General features: G+C 48.9%; 1 protein-coding gene across 1 annotated transcript; it reads right to left on the minus strand.

Annotated features, from left to right (window-relative positions):
- Positions 1-3,594: 3,594 nt before the first annotated feature.
- On the minus strand, positions 3,595-17,183 carry MYL2 (myosin light chain 2). The gene is made up of 7 exons (XM_083629747.1): positions 17,045-17,183; positions 13,307-13,396; positions 10,780-10,855; positions 8,664-8,768; positions 7,405-7,480; positions 6,873-6,921; positions 3,595-3,894 (listed from the first exon to the last, which is right to left on the minus strand). The coding sequence occupies exons 1-7, from the start codon at positions 17,045-17,047 to the stop codon at positions 3,796-3,798; spliced, it is 498 nt and encodes a 165-aa protein (XP_083485873.1). The 5' UTR covers positions 17,048-17,183; the 3' UTR covers positions 3,595-3,795.
- Between the last annotated feature and the right edge of the window lie 1,132 nt (positions 17,184-18,315).

The raw sequence follows: 18,315 nt of genomic DNA on the forward strand, positions 1-18,315 counted from the left end.
AAAGCCAGGAGATTGGCTGGGTCCATTAGCCAGGGAAAACCCAGGGATCTATCCGAGCATCTCTTTGTTTCTTCCAATGACATTAGTGAAGCTAGGAGGATCAGGATGGGGCTGGGCTAGCCAATAGGAAGATCCTGGCAGCACTCAGAGGGGAAATGTTATGTACTGAGTTAGATAGGATCCAAAATGCAGCAGTCTGATTGGTCCTAGAACAATAGGATTCAGAATGCAGCAGCCTGATTGGTCCTAGAACAATAGGAACCAGAATGCAGCAGTCTGATTGGCCCTAGAACAATAGGATCCAGAATGCAGCAGTCTGATTGGCCCTAGAACAATAGGATCCAGAATGCAGCAGTCTGATTGGTCCTAGAACAATAGGGTCCAGAATGCAGCAGTTTGATTGCTCCACAGGAGCCACCCAATCCAACTCCAGGTGGAAGTGAATCTGCAACCTGATTGGCCTACAGGAGAATCCTGGAATTAACCAATCACATGGGTCCCATTGTGTAAATAATGTATATAAAGCAGACATTCTGCGGGAACTTCCATGTATGAGCTGAATAAAGAGCATGAAATCCACTCTTGATTCCGAGTATGAGTATATTTCAGGAAATGTACCTTAGGCAGAGACAGGGAACCTGTGGCCCTCCAACTGTTGGTGGACCCCAACTCCCAACAGTTCAGGCCAATGGGGTGAATGGTCAGGCATGATGGGAGTGGTAGTCAAACCACATCTGGAGGAACCTAGGTCTCCTGTCTCTACTTCCTGCCTGACTCCATCCCCACTTCCTGCCTCAACTCTATCAATCTGAGCTCCTCCCATAAACTACATCCCTACCCATTTCTTATTTACCGCAATGGAAGAACTAAGTCGCATGAGCATTATTTTGGGGGCATTTGAAAACAAAAGCAGCCTGCAGCATCTACCTTCTCTCCCTCCTACGCAGGTGAAAGGTGGTGCTCTCCCCAACGGGGAATCTCCACCCCTCCAAATGCTGGGTTCATGGAATCATACCATAGGTGGTTCTGGATTCCAGACCACAGGTACTCTAGATATATTTGAAGGGGGTCAAAGATGGCATGTCTCCACAAAGCACTGTGGGGCTGAAGACCAGGCTGCCCTGATGCTTAGCCAAGCTCAGAGTCTGGGACCAAGTTGAGAAAGCCAGGCAGGTGGCCCCCATGAACAGAGGGAGGAGGGCCACCCCTGACCACTGGTCTTGCCAGCTAGGGATGATGGGAGTTGTAGTCCAAAAACAGCTGGAGACCCAAGTTTGGGAAGCACTGCTCTTGCTGAAGCAAGGATGGGGAACAGCTGTGGCCCTCCAGGTGTTGCTGGACTCACAGCTTCCAGCAGCCCTAGCGAGAATGGCCAGTGGTTGGTAGGGTGGGAGCAACATCTGGAGGGGTCCTGTTAGGGGCTCCTTGGAGGCAGGAGGCAAGAGGGAAGGACGGATTCTTGTTGCTGAGAACCAGGCACCCCATTTATAGGGGGCATTGGGTGTCCCCACCCAGGCAGAGTGTGTGGAGCGGAGCCTTAGGGGAACAGAGTCCAAGAAGCGTCCCCTGTTTGATTTTTCACAGCTTGGCCGGAGGGACCCGCCAACCATTTGGACGTCTTCGTAGTTTCCATTTGGTTACGAGCCTCTTGCCTCGCTCCTCATATGCCTTGGAATCGTGGCTTCTGGACCTTGAACAAAAACCTGTTCCTTGCTGTCCATTAAGAGTCGCTGCTGTTGTGTGTGTGTGTGTGTGTGTGTGTGTGTGTGTGTGTGTGTGTGGCGGGAGCCCGGCCTTCCCCATCCTTGAGTGAAATGCTCTCATAAGAACACCAGAGGGCAGCACTGTCCAACGATCTGATTCTGAGTGTTGTAAACCAGCTAGGACTGTTTTAGTAGTATAGTGGTACCTTGGGTTAAGTAGTTCATTCGTTCTGGAGGTCCGTTCTTAACCTGAAACTGTTCTTAACCTGAAGCACCACTTTAGCTAATGGGGCCTCCTGCTGCCGCCGCACCACCGGAACACGTTTTCTGTTCTCATCCTGAAGCAAAGTTCTTAACCCGAGGTATTGTTTCTGGGTTAGCGGAGTCTGTAACCTGAAGCGTTTGTAACCTGAAGCACCTGTAACCCGAGGTACCACTGTACAGTCATACCTCGGGTTACAGATGCTTCAGGTTGTGTTTTTTCGGGTTATGGACCTGCCAAAATCCGGAAGTACCAGAAGGGGTTACTTCCGGGTTTCGGTGGCCATGCATGTGCAGAAGCTCTAAATTGCACTTTGCACATGCGCAGAAGCAACAAATCGCAACCTGCGCGTGCACAGATGCGCCGCTGTGGATTGTGAATGTGCATCCCGCACGGATCACGTTCACAACCCGAGCATCCACTGTACTCTGCCTTTCTTGCCACTTCAGCCCAACTGAGAAACAAAACAAGTTTCAGGACACCTGTGACGTTAAGGCACAGGTGGGGAGCTGTCAGCTGATGGACACACAGGTGTGGTTTGGGGGAAATGATGCCATGAGCCAACTGGTGAGCCCAGACTGGTCCACAAGCTGGAGGCTTCCTATCACCAGACAGATGGGGCCTGCTCCGATGAGTGCTGGCCCTATTGCATTGGGGGAGACAGCCCCCAACCCCTGCAAAATTACCATCTGGGAAAATGTCCCCCTGGAGGAACTGCAGATTCAAGACACCCAGCGTACTCTGTTGGGTCCTACCCACCACCCTTCAGATCCATCAAAACCACCCCAAGCCCCAAGATACCGGTGAAAGCCCAGACCTAAAGCTATCATTTCCATGTGGCAGTTTGAGGTCTCCCTTCCCTGAGTCCTCCTTGGGATGAGGAAGACATGTGCTGTGGACCAGAAACCTCCTAGTTCTCCCAGGGAAGGATGGGCCAGCATGGGTGGAGAGAAGTATAAAAGCTCCAGGACTGATGCAACACCTTGTCTAACTCAGGTCCCTGTAACTGTAGCTGGTCCATGGAATGGTTCCGCAGCCTTGATGGAGCAGTGGTGTCAGAAGTGGGATATGTGCTTGTTTGCAGCTTGGGTGCCGGCTCCTGCATGAGTTCATTCTCCCCTCCCAGGTTTTGCCAAGCCAACTGTTATTCACATAGGAACATGTGGTGTCGGGTGTGCTTGCAGGAGCCAGGCCCTGTGACCAATAGGACTCTGCAGGACTGGGGCCTTCCTAAGTTTGTTCTGAAGAGGCAAGGTGCGGCCACACAGGTGAGGTCGATTGGTAACTCACAGCGCCTGGTGGCAAGAGCCAGGAAGGGATATAAGGTCAGCATTTTCCCTTCGGCTCTTTGCCACAGCAATATGTTCCCTGCCTTGCTGCATTTGGTTCCTTGACTCCTTGCTTCTTGATCTTCGGACCCTTGACTTCATGACTCCCTGCTTCTTGTTCCTCGGAAGCTTGGCTTCTTGACTCCTGGCTCTCTGACCCTCGGACTCTTGGCTTCCTGACTCCTGGCTTCTGGACTCCCATTCCTACTCCCAACCCCCCGTCCCGACGTCCCCAGCTGGGACTTTGATCGCCCGTGAACTGGATCGTGACACATGGACTCGGTGAATAATTCAACACAAATACAATTTTGGAAATGTTTCTCAAGTCACAAATGAATTCTTTCACACAAAGAGGACGGACAAGGGACTGGGAACACCAAGAAGACAAGAACAGGAAGCCTGTGAACCTCCCAGTTTTCACGGTGAGGAACAAACAGAGTTGTGAGAAAGAAGCCCCACTGGGTACCATTCCAGGCCCGTAGGAAGGGTACTCTCCCAGCCTTCAATCTTTTTCCTCTCCGTGAGTGATGATATGGACGAGGTTCTTATAGTCCAGGTTGCCGGTCACGTCAGGAGGGAAGGCTGCAAACATTTGGTCTATCTGCAGGAAAGAAGCAGGCAGGGAAAAGTTCTCTGGAGGTTCATTTTATCCAACGTTGCACCGGTTATACCTGGAATTGCAGTCCTCTAACTGCTTTGACTGATGCTCAAGCAGCACAACCCTATGCACATTTATTTAGAAGCAAGCAAGCCCTGTAAGGATGGTGCAGTGGGTTAAACCACAGAGCCTAGGACTTGCCGATCAGAAGGTCAGCGGTCCGAATCCCCGCGACGGGGTGAGCTCCCGTTGCTCGGTCCCTGCTCCTGCCAACCTACCAGTTCAAAAGCACGTCAAAGTGCAAGTAGTTAAATAGGTACCACTCCGGCGGGAAGGTGAACAGCGTTTCCGTGCGCTGCTCTGGTTCGCCAGAAGCGGCTTAATCATTCTGGCCACATGACCTGGAAGCTGTACGCCGGCTCCCTCGGCCAATAAAATGGGATGAGCGCCGCAACCCCAGAGTTGGCCACGACTGGACCTAATGGCCAGGGGTCCCTTTACCTTTTAAGCCCCTTAAGATGGGTTCTCAGTGGGACTTACACCCAACCAAATGTGCATAGAGGATTGCACTCTTAATCAACCCAAGCTCTAGCCTGCAATCTGGTAACCTGGTAATAACCTGCACTGACATCAATGGGCCTTATATCTCAGTAGACATGCATAGGACTGCGTTGACAGTCGATGAGCAGCAGGGCAACCCTAGGCCTGTTTCCTTGGAAGTAAGTCCTTCTGTGTTGTCAGTGTTTTTAGACAGGGAGTCTTATTATCCCTATCATTAGTCCTGGGAGGTTTACTGTAAAAATACTGCTGAATACTTGCTGGTGCCCCGCCAGCAGAAAAGCAACATTACTAAGCCAAAAATATTTAATATGAATATATGAAGAGGCTGCTGGATCAGGCCAATGGCCTGCACCTAGGCCAGCATCCTGTTCCCTACGGACGGGGCTGCTGAGATGAGAGCACAGAGTGAGAGCACAGTCCTCTTGCATGCTCTCACAATACTACAATTCCCAGGGTTCCCTGGAGGGAAGCAGAGAGAGACCCCTTGGTCCATTTAGCTCAGGTTTGTCCACACTGTCGGGTAGGAAGTTTCCAAGGTTTCAGACAGGAGACTTTTCCAGCCTACCTGGAGTTGCTGGGAAATGATCCTAGGATCATTTGCTAGCAACGCACGTGCTCTGCTGCTCAGATATGGCCCATCCCTAAAAATAAAGGGAGCTGCTCTACGTTCTTGACGCAGGGTGGAATTAAGTAAGCTGGAGGTGTGCAGAGGAGGGCAACCAAGATGTTCAAATGTCTAGAAACCAAGCCTTATGAGGAATGGTTGAAGGAGTTGGGGATGTTTAGCCTGGAAAAGAGGAGATATAATAGCCATCTTCAAATATCTGAGGGGCTGTCACATGAAAGGAGCAAGCTTGTTTTCTCCTGCTCTGGAGGGTAGCACCCAAACCAATAGCTTCAAGTTATAAGAACTTTCTGACTGTAAGAGCTGTCTGACAGTAGAACGGACTCCCTGGGAAGGTAGTAGACTTCTTGGAGGTTTTTAAGCAGAGGTTGGATGGCCATGGGTCAGGGATGCTTTAGTTGAGATTCGAATCATTGCAGGAGGTTGGACTAGGCAGGGAATGGCCTGGTTGGCCCAAGGGGGTGCAAAAATTGCACTTCACTCAGTGTGATGGCCTGGGATTCGGACTCGGATTCTGAACCTGAGGGATCCCAGCCTGCACAGGATTCCCCGCCTCCAGAACCAGCTGAGCCAGGGCTGGGGCATGAGCCTGAAGGGTCCTCACCTGTGCTGGGTCCTCAGGTGCAGGCACCAGCTGAGTCTGCTCTGGCTCCTGAGGTGATGGAGGACCCATTGCCTGCAGGTGCTCCACTCTCAGCCCCATCAGAGGAAGCTGAGGTTGCCTCTGGGTCCGGTGACCCTTCAGCCTCTCCTGCGCTGCAGAGGCTCAGGGCAGAGAGGCGGAGGGAACTAAGTTCCCGCAGGAAGAGTGCTCACCTCCAGGCCAGGAGAGGCAAGTCACCAGAGGATCGGGGCCGCCCTATGCCTGGGGGCAGATAAAAGGCGGCCAACCTCAGTCCCAAGTTGTGGGAGCAACATTGTTGGTTGCCAGTTCCTGCCTGAACCCTGTCCTGCTTCTCTGCCAGAGCTTCTGACCCGCCCTGGCTCCCTGCTTGCAAGCCTGTTCCTGACTTCACCCGACTCCCTGCCCTGCACCCAGCTTCAGCTACTACGGACTGCCTCCACATTGCACCTTTGACCATGGACCGGACTTGGACCTCGCCTCTCGGGTGACCCACCGGACCAGCACACTCTGGCTCGGACTGGATATGAGTCCACCTACTTGTTTCTGCACAGCTTTGGGTGGCCAGGAAAGGACACAGGTTCCTCTGGGCACCTTGGCAGAGGAACGCAAGGGGCAGGGGCACTGATACAGCTCCTTACCAAAGGCGCAAGGGAGTCTATGTATGCCCCTGGCTTGACTAGATGACCCTCAGGGTCCTCTTCAGCTCTACAATTCAATTCTTCTAGAAGCATAGCAGACAGAGCATTGGTTTCAGCACTGCACATCGTGATGGACAGCAGTGGTCCAAGGTCCAGGACAGCAGTTTCCCCCAGTTTTACATGCAGAAGCATAGCTGTCAACTTACAGATTTGAAAATAAGGGACCAGCAACCTCGAAAATAAGGGATCAGCAGACAAAATAAGGGATTTTCCGGGCACAGGTATGTTCAACTTCTGAGCCCCTCCGAGCCAAAGGCAGAAAGTCCAGCCAGCAGCCAAATGAAGCCTCATCAATAAGGGACAGCAGCGGGACATGGCGCTGGGATAAGGGACTGTCCCGCCAAATAAGGGACGCTTGACAGCTATGCAGAAGCCAGGCACTGAATGCCAAGCTGTTCCTCTTCTGTTTCTGAGCTCCTGCCCTCCCACTTAGCCCATTCAATGCCTGCCAGTGCCCAAAGCCTCCTCTTACCTCCTCCTTCGAAAACCGTTCTCCTTGCGTCATCAGCATCTCCTTGATGCTGCAATACAAAGCAGGGGACAGATGGAGGACCACGAGGGAGCAAAACCCCAGAGCAAAATGACAAGGAAAGCTTTGAGAGGAGCAGAGGCTGCAGCCTTTAATTGAAGGGCCTGAGAGACAGATGGCCCTCATATCTCGTAATCAAAGGCTGAAACAGGAAAGGATTCACCGCGAAGCTTCCAAAATCAGCACCAACATCATTTCGGCTAGCATCCTGTTCTCACAGTGGCCACCCGGATGCCCCAGTGGGAAACTCACAAGCAGGTTGCAAGCGTGGGAGCAATTCTCTCTTCCTGTGGCTTCCAGAAACTGGGATTCAGAAGATTTACTGCTCTGACTGTGGATACAGAGCGTAGGCACCATGGCTAGTAGCCATCAATAGCCTTTTCCTCCATGAAATTGTCCGCCCGCCCCCCTTTAAAGTCATCCAAACTGGTGGTCATCCCTGCCTCATGTGGGAGGGAGTTCCACAGGTACTTACTAGTTCGCCTTCAGGCCTTTGCCTTCTGGATCGAACACTTTGAAAGCGTTCAGAATAGTCTCTTCTGGATCCGCACCTGGAAATCACAGAAAAGAGATCTGGAAAATTAAATACTTATGGGAGGCTGGCCTGTTCTCTCCACCACTGTGGGGGAGGGTGTACTTGCACTGCTGGGGGTTGGACTAGATGACCCTTGGGGTCCCTTCCAATAATAATAATAATAATAATAATAATAATAATAATAATAATAATTTATTAATATTATTCTTTATTATTTATACCCCGCCCATCTGACTGAGTTTCCCCAGCCACACTGGGCGGTTAAAAACAATACAGCATTAAATATTTAAAACTTCCCTAAACAGGGCTGCCTTCAGATGTCTTTTAAAGAGAAGATAGCCGCTTATTTCCTTCACATCTGAAGGGAGGGCGTTCCACAGGGCGGGCGCCACTACCGAGAAGGCCCTCTGCCTGGTTCCCTGTACCCTCACTTCTCGCAAAGAGGGTACCACCAGAAAGCCCTTGGCGCTGGATCTCAGTGTCCGGGCTGAATGATGGGGGTGGAGATGCTCCTTCAGGTATACAGGACCGAGGCCGTTTAGGGCTTTAAAGGTCAGCACCAACACCTCGAATTGTGCTCGGAAACATACTGGGAGCCAATGCAGGTCTCTCAGGACCGGTGTTATGTGGTCCCGGCGGCCACACCCAGTCACCAGTCTAGCTGCCGCATTCTGGATCAATTGCAGTTTCCGGGTCACCTTCAAAGGTAGCCCCACGAAGAGCACATTGCAGTAGTCCAAGCGAGAGATAACCAGAGCATGCACCACTCTGGCGAGACAGTCTGTGGGCAGGTAGGGTCTCAGCCTGCGTACCAGATGGAGCAGGTAGACAGCTGCCCTGGACACAGAATTAACCTGCGCCTCCATGGGCTGTTGTGGGTACAAAATGACTCCCAGGCTGCACACCTGGTTCTTCAGGGGCACAGTTGCCCCATTCAGGACCAGGGAGTCCTCCACACCCACCCGCCCCCTGTCCCCCCAAAACAGTACTTTTGTCCTGTCAGGATTCAACCTCAATCTGTTAGCCACCATCCATCCTCCAACCACCTCCAGGCACTCACAACTCTGATTCTATGTGTGTGGCAAGGTGGTTGGAGCAGGCAGTGAGGAGATGCCAAGAACCTCTTCCCAGAAGGTGCTCCTTGCTTGTGGCATGGGGGGTGGCAGAGAAACACCTTCTACCCTTGCCTACAATCTCACCTTTAAGTTTTTCTCCAAACATGGTCAGGAACACTGTGAAATTTATAGGCCCAGGAGCTTCCTTGACCATGTCGTCCAGTTCTTCATTCTTCACATTCAAGCGTCCTGAGGAAGGAGGGAAACACGACAGAGTAGAGCAGGCACCCCCAACCTTCGGCCCTCCAGATGTTTTAGACTTCAGTTCCCATCATCCCTCACCACTGGTCCTGTTAGCTAGGGATCATGGGAGCTGTAGGCCAAAACATCTGGAGGGCCGCAGGGTGGGGATGCCTGGAGTAGAAGAACTCTAGGGGAGATTTGTCAACGATCCATCCAAATATCGAACTAATAATAATAATCATAATAATCATAATTTATTATTTATACCCCGTCTTTTGGCTGGGCTTCCCCAGCCACTCTGGGTGGCTTCCAACAAAATATTAAAATACCATAATACATCAAACATTAAAAGCTTCCCTAAACAGGGCTGCCTTCAGATGTCTTCTAAAAGTTTGGTAGTTGTTCTTCTCTTTGACATCTGGTGGGAGGAAGTTCCACAGGGCGGGTACCACTACCGAGAAGGCCCTCTGCCTGGTTCCCTGTAACTTGGCTTCTCGCGGTGAGGGAACTGCCAGAAGGCCCTCGGAGCTGGACCTCAGTGTCTGGGCAGAACGATGGGGGTCGAGACGCTCCTTCAGATATACTAGACAGAGGCCGTTTAGGGATCATCACGTTAAGCCTGTGCAACAGGAGCAGACAGCTTGGTGCCTTCTGGGGACCTGTAACTTCCACCAGCCCTAGTCAGCACAGCCGACAGCCATGGGTGACGGGTGTTTTAGTTCGAAAAGAGAGCACCGTATTGGCCACACGAAATTGAGAGGCCCACCACCAAACCTTTGGCAACCGACCAACTGCATCCAGTGGCCCACCATATGGCTGTTTTGTTACCTGGAACTGCAAAAAATTAGGGTTGCTGGGCACACAGCAGGCCACTATAAATAGTTCACAGGGCTCATGAGAGGCAGTGTGGTGTAGTGGTTACAATGCTAGACTGGGATCTAGGGTTCCAACAAGCGTTCAAATCCATGAAGCCTATTGGAACTCGCCTTGGGCCAGTTTCTGCCTCCCAGTCTCACCTCCCTCACAGGTTTGTTGTGGAGATTAAATAAGCGGGAGGAGATCAACAATGAGCTCCTTGGAGGAAAAGGTGAGATATAAATGCAGGGAATGAATGAATGAATGAATGAATGAATGAATGCAGACTGGTTTGGGCTTGATGGGTTACAAGTCCTGCTGAACTTTCAGAAAGACCCCAGATCTTTGAACAGCAAATGATTCAGATTTCTGCATGTTTGGTTTTTCAGACTTTGTGGGAATCGACATTTTGAATTTAAGTTGGTGGACCTGGCAGAGAATTTTAGTTGGGTGGTGAGAGGAGAGAAAATGTTGGCAATTGAAATGGGCCTTTTCGTTGAAAAAAAATATCCATGCATGCTGTATGTATGTCTGTTTATTAAAAATGCTTCTAGGCTGCTCTTTGGGGTTGTTTTTTTAATCCAGCTTGAGTCCTATTCAGGGCAGACCCACTGAAATTAATGAACCCAAGACGCCCAATCTTCTCTATGCATTTAAAGCAGAATCACAACACTTCAAACAGGCGTGGTCTCCCCTAAAGAATTCTGGGAGATGTAGTTTGTGAAGGGTGCTGAGAGTATCCGCCTCCCAGAACTAAAATTCCCAGAGTTCCCTAGGAAGAGGAATACACTGTCTGGGAATTGTAGTCTCTTTATAGTGGTATGATACTGCTTTAAATGTATACAGCGCAGATGGGGCCTAACTCAGGTTCACTAATTTCAGTGGGTCTACTCTGCGTAAGACCAGCAATGAATGCAACCTTTCCCACTCCGCCCCCCTTTTTTTACAAAGATGCCGGGTTGCTATACAAAGGTAAAGAAAAGCAAAAGAGACAAATCCCCTGTAATACAGTTTTGGATAATACATCATCATAATAAATAAAAACACTAGAGGCAGTTTTAAAAGCAGACAGAACAGACTAGATACAAAACCATACAAATGTAAGGTTTGTCCTGGTTCTGCTTACAAGCTTTTGGGTGTTTTATGGGGTTTCTTTGCTTACCTAATGCGGCAAACGTATCTCTCAGGTCTGCTTTGTCAATGAACCCATCGCGGTTCTGATCCATGATGGTGAAAGCCTAAATGGGCGATATCAGGGCACAGTTGTGTTATCTTGGCCACACTACAAGGTCATGCTAGATGCAGAAATTGCTTCCCTAAGAATCTTGGCATTATTATTAGGGGAAATCATATCCGCAAATGTGTGCATTAGGAGAAATTCACACTAAAATGCTGGTGAATTTTCACGAGGGCTTTAAAATAAATGCATTGCCAGATGGTACACAACACCAGTGCAGTTAGGGAAAATGTACAAAACTAGTTCAAATATATGTTGGAAGTGTAAGGAAAAGGAGGGGACATTTTATCATATGTGGTGGGATTGTAAGATAATTTAAAAAATTTGGGAAATGATATACAATGAATTGAAGAAAATGTTCCATTTAAGATTTGTTAAAAAACCTGAAGCATTTTTGTTAGGGATTGTAGGGAAAGATCTGCCAAAAAAGCTGAAAAACATCTTCATGTATGTGACAACGGCCGCGAGAGTTTTAATAGCACAAGGATGGAAGACTGAAGAAACCCCAACTAAAGAATCATGGCAAGAAAAATTGATGGACTCTGCAGAGCTGGCAAAACCGACATACAAGCTAGGGGACAAGGATAACTGTGACTTTAAAGATGAATGGGAACCCTTTACAAAGTATTTGAAGACGCAACAAAGCGAACTGGACTCCTTGGCTGGTTTTGAATAAACATTCACAAACTTTTTATTGATAATAATCAGCTAAATAGTTTGAGGATCTATACAACTGTGTAACATGCAGAAAACAGCATTTATAGAGAAATCAAAGACTGGAACTGAGGGAAGTCGGGGAGTGGGGGTGGGTGGGTTCTGTGGGGGGAGGGAGGAAAAATGGGGGTGGAATAAGGATGATATGTTTCTGGATAATATGTTTTGTTTTATTTTTGAATAAAAAAGTTATTTAAAAATAATAATAATAAAACAAAATAAATGCATTGCAAAATGCTGCGGGAATGTGGTCACTGCAAATTGGGAAACTGATTGGGTCGTGTCCCCCCCCCACTTCAATGCCTCCCCCTCCCCACACCCAGGCTCCCGGGCTCTACCTGGGAGCAAACCCAGAAATCTGTTCTGCAGAACCGAACAAAAATAGGATGGGGGACGGGGACGGAGTGAAAATCAACCCAGAGTATGCACCACCTGCTGGTGTTCTGCCATGCGTTGAAATTGGCAGGAGTCTTGTATTTCAGCATTTAAGCTCTGGTATTGTGAACAGGTTCCACGGCTGAGACCGGGCTTCCCATTTAAGCCCCTTTTAATTGGTTTCTAGAACCTTTAGTCTCTGAGAATGTGGACTCACCCGGGACTTGGCGTGCAATTCTGTGCTTAAAATAAATAAGTAAAAGAATTGGCCTGGCCTGCCCTCAAGGCTCCCTGCGGCCGGCTGATTTGATATAGCAAAGGAACGCCTGCAAAGAGGTGCTGCTTTTATTACAGGTGTGGAACAGAGACTGAGAGATAAGCCAAAGGCTCTTCAGGGGAGTTGGTGGAGAGTGAGATTTGAATGTGGAGCTGCCTCTTTGACTCAGTGCACAGCCAGCCTGGACTGCTTTCTCAGAATGATCTACGAAGCTAACAAAATTTTGTTAGCTAAAAATTGCAAACTACAAGATTTACCAACAGTGGAGGACTGGCAGGTGAAGATGATGGAATTTTTGGAGCTGGCTGACCTAACTGGAAGAATCCGTGATCAGGAGGAGGAGGAGTATCAAGATGAATGGAAGAAATTCAAGGACTATTTAAATAAATATGTTAAGTTAATCTAAGTAGAACTACTTGTGAGTAACTGATTGGCCTAGGGGATAACTATGTTAAATTACATAATACTATGGATTGAAGTCAATATGGAAAGGAAGAAAGATGTTAAATGACTAAGTAATTACCGTATTTTTTGCTCTATAAGACTCACTTTTTCCCTCCTAAAAAGTAAGGGGAAATGTGTGTGCGTCTTATGGAGCAAATGCAGGCTGCGCAGCTATCCCAGAAGCCAGAACAGCAAGAGGGATTGCTGCTTTCGCTGTGCAGCGATCCCTCTTGCTGTTCTGGCTTCTGAGATTCAGAATATTTTTTCCTTGTTTTCCTCCTCCAAAAACCAGGTGCGTCTTGTGGTCTGGTGCGTATTATAGAGCGAAAAATATGGTATTATTGGAAAATAGTGTTGGAAAACTGCTACAATGAATAATTTGGAAACTCAGCTAGTGGGATTTGAGGAAGTCATATAACAATGGTGCAAAAATGGATATCTAACAGTTAAGATAAATGTTTGTTTGTTTGTCTGTTTTCTTTTTAATGTAATGTTTTCTTTCTTCTTTTTATTGTTGTTATATAAATTTGGAAACTCGATATTTTTTTTTTTGAAAAAACAAACAAAACCAGAATGATTTAGGAAGATTTTGTGTGCAACTCTCCCCGAAAAGGCCGTTCCCCCACCCCTGTCTTGACGTACCTCCTTGAATTCCTGGATCTGAGCCTGCTCAAACATGGAAAAGACATTGGAGTTGGCGCCTTCGGATCGCTTCTTGGCTTTCTTAGGAGACTTCGAGAGAAGCAAGGGGGAGAATAGTTATTCGCGGGTGCCCCCTTAAGCCTCGGAGCTGCATCAGGGCTGCAGCAGAGGTGGGGAGCAGAAGGAAGGTGCTCCAGCTGCACAGCTAAAAAGCTGGCAGATTTTATCATTTATGTTATTCCATAGAATCAGAGCCGTCTTTACCATAGGGCTCAGTGGTGCATTGCGCCAGGGCGCCAGCCTCTCAGGGGCACCCCAGCGGGTGGGGGAGCTCCGCGGCTTTGCCGGCAGCCTCCCCTTTCCCTGCACACCCACCAGCTGCGCCCCAACAACCATAAGGCTGGCGGGTTTGCAGCTTCCCTCCCAAGCCTCTGCGGGGATCGCTCGCCTCCCGAGGAGGCTTGGGAGGGGCGCAACTTCACTCCCAAGCCTCTGTGGGGATCGCTCTCCCGCGGCGGCATGGGGGAGAGTAGCGCCCCCGATGGCTGGCATTGCACAGCTACGGTCGCCCCAACACTATCCGTGGTAATTTGGGGGCGCTGGGCGGATATTTGCACCCCAGCGCCGCATCTGCTAAAGACAACCTGCATAGAATCACAGAACTGTAGAGTTGCAAAGGGACTCCCAGGGTCGTTATTACTATTAGTAATTGATTATTTATGCTGTTGCTGTTTGATGCCCAGGTGGCTTCTAAGCAATTTGCCAAACACAAAAACCAGTTGCACCACACTGTTAAAATATGGAACAATTGGAGGAAAAAGTAGCTAAAATACAGAACAAACCAATCCTATTAAAACATTAACCAATAAACATTCACCTATATATTTGTCCAATGTTTATTGGTTAATGTTTTAATAGGATTGGTTTGTTCTGTATTTTAGCTACTCTTTTTTTAAAAAATTGTTCCATATACAGTGCCTAGGACTTGCCGATCAGAAGGTCGGCAGTTCGAATCCCTGCTACGGGGTGAGCTCCCGTTGCTCGGTCCCTGCTCCTGCCAACCTAGCAGTTCGAAAGCACATCAAAGTGCAAGTAGATAAATAGGTACTGCTGCGGCGGGAAGGTAAACGTCATTTCTGTGCACTGCTCTGGTTTGCCAGAAGCGGCTTAGTCATGCTGGCCACATGACCCGGAAGCTGTACTCCGGCCCCCTCGGCCAGTAAAGCGAGATGAGCGCCGCAACCCCAGAGTCGGCCACGACTGGACCTAATGGTCAGGGGCCCCTTTACCTTTACTATATATGTCCAATATCATGAAGGTGGTGGACTCTCCTTTATTGGAGTTTTTAAAGCAGAGGTCTGTGGGGGATTCTTTAGCTGTGATTCCTGCATGGCAGGGGGGTTGGACTAGATGACCCTTGGGTGCCTAACTGCTCCACAATTATATGATTCTATTAAAAGAGGCCATCAAACAAGAGGCCTTTTAAAGCATCCCATTAAATTGTTTGTACCCCACTCTTCATTATTCACACAATCCCAGAGGGAGGGCTTATTCCCACTTAACTTTGTGTTTTCCAGGCATTGCCCACACTTTAAACCTCCATGTCCGACTGCTCTGACTGAGCTTTCTCCCTGAAAACCCGCTCTGTCCTGCTGAATTGGCACAAGCGGCAACCTGCAGAAAACCCGAATTGCCATTTGTTGCGCTTGCGCTTTAAAGGGTGGGTTTTTGCAGGGAAAACTCAAGGCAAAAGCACAGTTAAGTGTGAATAACTTTTAAAACACAACAAATAAACATTTCACTTAAATATAAAACCAGACCGTATAGTAACAGCTTAACTGCATCCGCCGAGTGAGGGGCAACGCGTTCTGGGAGCCTCCTTTCCCGGTTCATCTCAGCTGGTTTTACAGGTGAGTGTGAACCTTGGGAAATTCCTAAGTAAAGGTTTTTAGAACCACTATTCTGTGGACTTCACCAGAGGGCAATGTTTGCTGATCTAACAAATAGACAGGATATGGAACGCAGTGGCGTAGCGTGGGGGGTGCAGGGGGGGCCAGCCGCACCGGGCGCAACATCTGGGGGTTAGGGTTAGGGGGCGCAAATCCACGGGTTAGGGGGCGCAAATCCACGAGTTAGGGGGCGCAAATTACTTGCCTTGCCCCGGGTGCTGACAACCCACGCTACGCCACTGATGGAACGCGAAGTTGCTCATTTTCTTCTCTTCTTGAGCGTTTGTGTTGCGTCATTTTATACTACAAGCCTGTAGAAGCTACCTTGGAACCCTCTATCTGACTTAGGATCATACCCCCCCCAAAAAATAAATTTGCCTTGGAGGTCAGTCCACCCCAGTATTCTCCACAGCAATTCAGGGAGTTGCGTTGTGAAGAATTGGACCCTGGGTCTATCTTGCGCAGTGCTGCCTACATCAACTGGCTGGACTTTCAGGTCATGTTCTCCAAGATCTCAGATCAGGGTCTTTCTCAGTTGCCCGTGGGAATGCTGGGGACTCAGGCTGGCACTGTTTTCGAGCCGGACACCTGGGGAAATGGCCAAATCCTCTTGGGTAGCCTTCGTCCTTGAAGTTCATTGCCAGAACCACAACTTGCGGAAGGAGTCAATTCCACAGCCTCACTATGAATTTCAGGCACATTCAATTGGTAGATCATGATCTACCAGCAGATCACTGGACGCCTGTGGCAGATCACCGGTAGATCACTGACTCCCCCCAAAGAAGCTAAACAACTTTTACCTGAACTGCAAAAAACAGGGCTTTCCTTCCTAAAAAAGGCTCAACAACTTTGACCTGAACCCCCCAAAATGGGGTAGATCATTGTCAGTTTTTAACTCTATGAGTAGATCGCAGTCTCTTGGGCGTTGGCCACCCCTGAATTATATGAAGGACTTTTCTTTGGTTCTATCCTGAACCCCAAACCATTCAGCTTTAATTGGATGTGGCTGGGTGGGGAGCATACATAAGATGCTGTCTTAAACTGAGTTTGACCACTGGTCCATCCCACCCAGTCTTGTCTACACGGATTGGCAGCTGCTCTCCAGGATATCAGGCAGGGAGCCTCCCAGCATTACCTGGAGACGCCAGGCTCACCTGGAAACCTTTTGCATGCAAAGCAGGTGGCCCTTTCATAGGAGACACACCTTTTATAGGAGACACATTTTAGATTGTAGGTGGACTCTTCTGTTTTTAAGCTTTTATGGGAAGAGGGGTTGTCTTTTTGTTATAATCATTTTCTGGATTTAAATTGTATCTATACATCATGTGCATTTAATGATATTCACACTTTGGGTTCGCTGCCCTGGAATATTTCAAGTATACAAACGAACCAGTTAAAGAACCTGCGTTCCCACTAACTTGTGGGATAATTTTTATGCTTCCAAAACCTCAGAGAACAAACATGAGCTGCTGTAAAACTTCTCAGCCTCCTCTGATTCAAATCAGCTCCCCCTGATTCATGTAGGCTGCGGTCCTTACCCCACTTACCTGGAAGTAAGCCCCACTGAATTCATGGGAGTCGTGTAAAGGAATGTGCTGTGAATCTAGCCTTGAACATCCTTGCGAAGTGGCACCTTATCCATTGCCCAAATTCACCTGTTAAGCAGCTCTTCTTCACCTGAGATCAATAACCAGCCTGCTTTCCCAATATTTTCTGGGACCTGTTCTCATTCTATCCTCTGCCCTCTGTTCTCTACCCCAAATATCCCCTCTCTGACCCTCTTACTCACCATGTCTCAGACCAAACTGTGCAGCCCACAGTCTCGTTCCAAGAGGAATCTTTCAGCTGGTGCCCCCTGCACTCCGGCTGCGGAGACAATAAATAGAGCCCATCCCAGATTAAAAATAAACCCATCTCCACTTTTGGCTGTGGCAGGTGAGTTAGTCCCCCTTTCTCTCTCCAACCCCCCCCCCAATCTCCTTTCTCTCTTCTTAAATAACAGCTCATTGTCATGCGGTGACATGTGAGACGGACAAGGTTAGAGGCATGCCGGGCGGCCTGACAGTTTCTCCATTTAAGACGTCGACGCAAGTCCTACTCGGTGGCTGAATAATAGCTGGACACCTGTGTGTGTCAGTTTTTCCTGGATGTGCAGATGGAGGGGCAGCAGAAGTGTGTGTGTGTGTGTGTGTGTGTGTGTGTGTGTGTGTGTGTGTGTTAAATGGCACACCAAGCAGAATTACCGTACTTTTTGCACCATAACACTCACTTTTTTCCTCCTAGAAAGTAAGGGGAAATGTCTGTGCGTGTTATGGAGCGAATGCCTGCGGATGGCGGGGGGATCTGCTGCAGTCGTGAGCAGAGGATCCATGGTTTCCCTTCCTTCCCTCCTCTGTGGCTCGCTTTGAAACAGCAAAGCGGGAGAAGAGCCGCTGAGTGGGGAGGAGAGAGGGACAGAGAGCCTGCTTGCTTTAAAGGAGCAAAGCGGGAGGGGAGAGGAGCCTTCTCCTCTTATACCCCTCTTCTGCATTATTAACAGCATCCTTCTCCACCCACCCCACGCGTGTCCCTTGTCCCTTGAGTGCTTTCCCTTCCCTCCCCACTTAAAACGTGGTTACAAAGCACAGATCCACATGGATCCTCAGGATTTTTGCAAACTCACCGTCAGATCACATGTCTGTGGCCACAGCATGAACCACAAAAATCATACATCCGCTGTTTCATTTAGAATATTTTTTTTCTTGCTTTCCTTCTCTAAAAGCTATGTGCGTGTTATGGTCGGGTGCATGTTATAGAGCAAAAAAAACGGTACCAGCCGTCAGCGATGCATTTTGTGTCTGTGTGTGCATATCAGCCTTCAACAAACTCGGGGGCCTCCAGCTGTTTGGAGTTATGAATCCCTGGCGCAGCTATATGATGGGAGTTGTACAGTGGTACCTTGGGTTACAGACGCTTCAGGTTACAGACTCTGCTAACCCAGAAATAGTACTTCGGGTTAAGAACTTTGCTTCAGGATGAGAACAGAAATTGCGCGGCAGCGGCACAGCGGCAGCGGGAGGC

Source organism: Podarcis filfolensis (genome assembly GCF_964270895.1).
Source record: "Podarcis filfolensis genome assembly, chromosome: 8".
NCBI classification, from domain to species: Eukaryota; Metazoa; Chordata; class Lepidosauria; order Squamata; family Lacertidae; genus Podarcis; species Podarcis filfolensis.